Genomic DNA, 3264 nt, shown 5'->3' on the forward strand with positions numbered 1-3264 from the left:
AGAACTCCCGATCCTATTTACCCTTATTCCAGACTTGCCTTTCTTCTATTTCCTTACCCTTTATATAGGGTATTTCATGTCATAAGTGGTTTAGGCTAACGATGCCAATTTTACCCCTACATCCTTGATCATTACATAATTAATGAAAAAATAAACTGAAAACAATATAAATAATGAAAGTTAAACTAGTGAACTGTGTGAGTCATTGTCTCCTCCTCTGGGTGACTCGGTGTGCTATTGAGTCCATAACATCTGCCACCCCTTGGAAAAAGTGTTTGTCCTCAAGATCGAAAGCTGGGTAGACCTGTTTGAAGTTGTCTAGCTGCTCCCATGTAGCTGTTTCAGGTTATGTATTTGTCCACTGAATGAGAATCTCTCACTTGGCATCGGTCAAACAGGACCATAACACCGTGGAGGATGTCAGGATGACGTGTCCATTGTCCACTGGAGGAAGGAACGGAGGGGCAGTAGGCGGTGACACCTTATATGGTTTCAGGTGTGACACGTGAAACACATCATGCAGCTTTGCCGTAGTAGGCAGTTGTAGTTGATAAGCCACTTGCCCAATGCGCATAAGAATGGAGAAAGGCCCGAAATACTTGGGGGAGAGCTTATGGAGCGATGGTCCCGCAATGGACTGCTAGCGGCACGAATGTAGGCGTAACAAAAAATAGTCCTCTACCTCGTATGAAACATCGTGGTGTCCCTTGTTGTAAGCACTCATCACGAGCTCCTGAGCCTGCAGGAGGTGGTCCGTGATAGTCTGTAATGCCTGATCTCAATCCATGAGCGCCTGGTCAATGGAATCCACGCAAGTGGAGCCTCTCACATAAGAAAGAAGGCGAGGGCATCCCTTCAGGAAAGGATTGCAACGCGGAGTAGAATGAGGTATTATAGCAATATTCAGCCGATGGTACCCAGTGCTTCGGACGATCATCAACAAAGCACCGTAGATACATTTCGATGGTACGATTGACCACCTCGGTTTGGCCATCTTTCTGAGGATGATACGTGGATGAGAACCTCAATTTGTGACCCTCAGAAGAAAAATTTTCTTCCAGAAAGTGCTTGTGAATACTGTATGCCGATCACTAACAATAGATTCTGGAATGCCATGTAATCATACAATATGCTCAAGGAAAGTCTGTGCCACTCGAGATGCCGTATAGTTGGAGAACCCGATCAACCAGCACGAATAAAACTGATCTCCCGCCTGAAAGTGGAAGACTCTCAACGAAGTCCATCAAAATATCGGCCCAAACTTGGGTAGAGAGGGTGAGTGTCTGGAGAAGAACTGCTAGACTCAAATTATCGATTTTATTTCATTGACAGACCTGACAGGCTGAAACATAGTTTGCAATGAAAGTCTTCATAGCTTGCCAATAAAAATTGGCTCAAATGCGTTGCATAGTTTTCTGAAGACCTTCGTGTGTACTGTCATGATAAGCTAAGAGAATGGCTGGAATCAACTCAGACGTGTGGGGAAGGTAAATCCACTACTTGTACAAATCAGTGAATCCTGGATGGACCACTTAGAATCCATAGCCCTCTTATGTAATCTTCCTGTGGAGCTCCTGTAGGACAGAAAGAGTGATATGTGCATCTCGGACAAAGTCAAGGATGAGGAACCGAAGCTGGCTAATTGCATATATGAGCTACTGGTGTTCAAAACGCCTGGACAAGGCATCCACTGCCTTCTTTAACCTTCCCAGATGGTACTCCACTGAGAAATCAAACCCCGTTAACTTACTGATCCAATGCTGTTGTGGTGAAGTCATGGAGCATTGTTCAAGTAAGAACTTGAGGATATAATGATCAGTAAAAATGAGAAATGAATGACCACATAAGTAAGGCCTCTAGTGTTGGACCGCCTTGGTCAACTTGATTAATTCTTGTTCATACGCAGCCAGTTTGTGATGGTGATTTGCCAATTGCCAGCTGAAATAAGCAATGGCGTGTGAATGCTACTGTAAGACGGTCCCCAATGCCCCCACCCACAGCATTGCACTCAACCACAAATAAGTCTTCAAAATTCAGAATTTGTAAAATAGATGTAGAAACAAGAGCACCTTTGAGGTCCTCAATGGACTGTGTGGCTTCCTCATTCCAATGAAAGGAATTCTTCTTGAGGAGATTTGTCAAAGGCGCTGCCAGAGGACCATAATTCTGAATGAATTTGTGGTAATAGCCCGCTATACCCAAAAATCCATGCAAAGCTGAGCAAGACTATGGCCACCCATGAATTACCTGAATCTTCTTGGGATCAATAGTGACTCCCTCATGTGATATAATGTGGCCAAGGTAAGCAACATAAGATGTCGTAAAGGAGCATTTGAATTTCTTCAAATAGCTCTGATGTGCTTGTAATAATTCAAACACAATCCTTAAATGTGCTAAATGTTCTTCATAGGACTTGCTATATATGAGTATATCTTAAAAAAAATAAGTAAAAATTTCCTCAGATAAGTGCTAAATACCTCATTCATCAGTGCTTGAAAAATTGAGGGTGCATTTGATAACCCGAACGGCATGACCACAAACTCAAAATGGCCGTGATGTGTGCGGAATGCTGTCTTCTCAATTTCGGAGGGTGCATGCGAGGCTGATGACATCCCGAATATAAGTCCAATTTCATAAAGACCCATGACCCATGTAACTCATCTAGGAGCTCCTCCACTACTGGAATCGGGAACTTATCCTTTACTGTCTGTTCGTTTAATTGTCAATAATAAATACAGAAACGCCACTTGCCATCATGTTTCTTCACAAGCAAAATGAGGGAAGAGAACGGGGACCTGCTGCTATGAATAAGTCCTTGTTGTAACATCACCTGGCACTATCTCTCGATCTTGTCTTTCTGGAGGTGTGGATACCGGTATGGTTGAACGACCACCACATCAAACACCCTAGTTTCAAAAAGATCCAGTGATCACAGTGCCTCAAGGGAGGGAGCCTTGAAGGCTCCTAGAAGAGGTCAGAGAACTCGTCAATAAGATTATCAAGAGTGTTGTCCGGAGTGTCCTGGGCTTGCATAGAATGAATGTGATGTCGTTTGTCCACTTGACTCCCCTGTAGGAACACTTGGCTACCGTGCAAGACAAAACTCATGGTTAAAGCTGAGAAGTCCCACAGAATGGGTCCCATTGTTTGTAACCATTTAAAGCCCAATACCATATCAAAACCCACCTGAGGAATCACAAAAAATTCAGCATGAAATAAAGTAGTACCAATGGAAACATTTATCTCCTTGATGATCCCGTAACT

General features: G+C 43.4%; 1 protein-coding gene across 1 annotated transcript; it reads right to left on the minus strand.

The window, feature by feature from the left end:
- Positions 1-202: 202 nt before the first annotated feature.
- On the minus strand, positions 203-2645 carry LOC137965283 (uncharacterized). The gene is made up of 11 exons (XM_068811612.1): positions 2478-2645; positions 2248-2352; positions 1903-2166; positions 1660-1799; positions 1477-1574; positions 1335-1342; positions 1127-1213; positions 918-998; positions 683-772; positions 410-637; positions 203-322 (listed from the first exon to the last, which is right to left on the minus strand). The coding sequence occupies exons 1-11, from the start codon at positions 2643-2645 to the stop codon at positions 203-205; spliced, it is 1389 nt and encodes a 462-aa protein (XP_068667713.1).
- Positions 2646-3264: the final 619 nt, after the last annotated feature.

This window comes from Aristolochia californica, unplaced genomic scaffold (genome assembly GCF_029961685.1).
Source record: "Aristolochia californica isolate CCGP_79_NKW_82.1479 unplaced genomic scaffold, dmAriCali1.0.hap1 SCAF_5, whole genome shotgun sequence".
Lineage (NCBI taxonomy): Eukaryota > Viridiplantae > Streptophyta > Magnoliopsida > Piperales > Aristolochiaceae > Aristolochia > Aristolochia californica.

Excerpts from the sequence above, each read along its gene's own strand:
- LOC137965283 (XM_068811612.1), bottom strand. The coding sequence starts at position 2,645 with ATGGGTCTTTATGAAATTGGACTTATATTCGGGATGTCATCAGCCTCG. Across the intron at positions 2,167-2,247 it reads TTGATCCCAAGAAGATTCAG|AATTATGGTCCTCTGGCAGC; the intron begins GTAATTCATGGG and ends AAATTCATTCAG. Across the intron at positions 1,575-1,659 it reads TCCAGGCGTTTTGAACACCA|GAGCTCCACAGGAAGATTAC; the intron begins GTAGCTCATATA and ends TCTGTCCTACAG.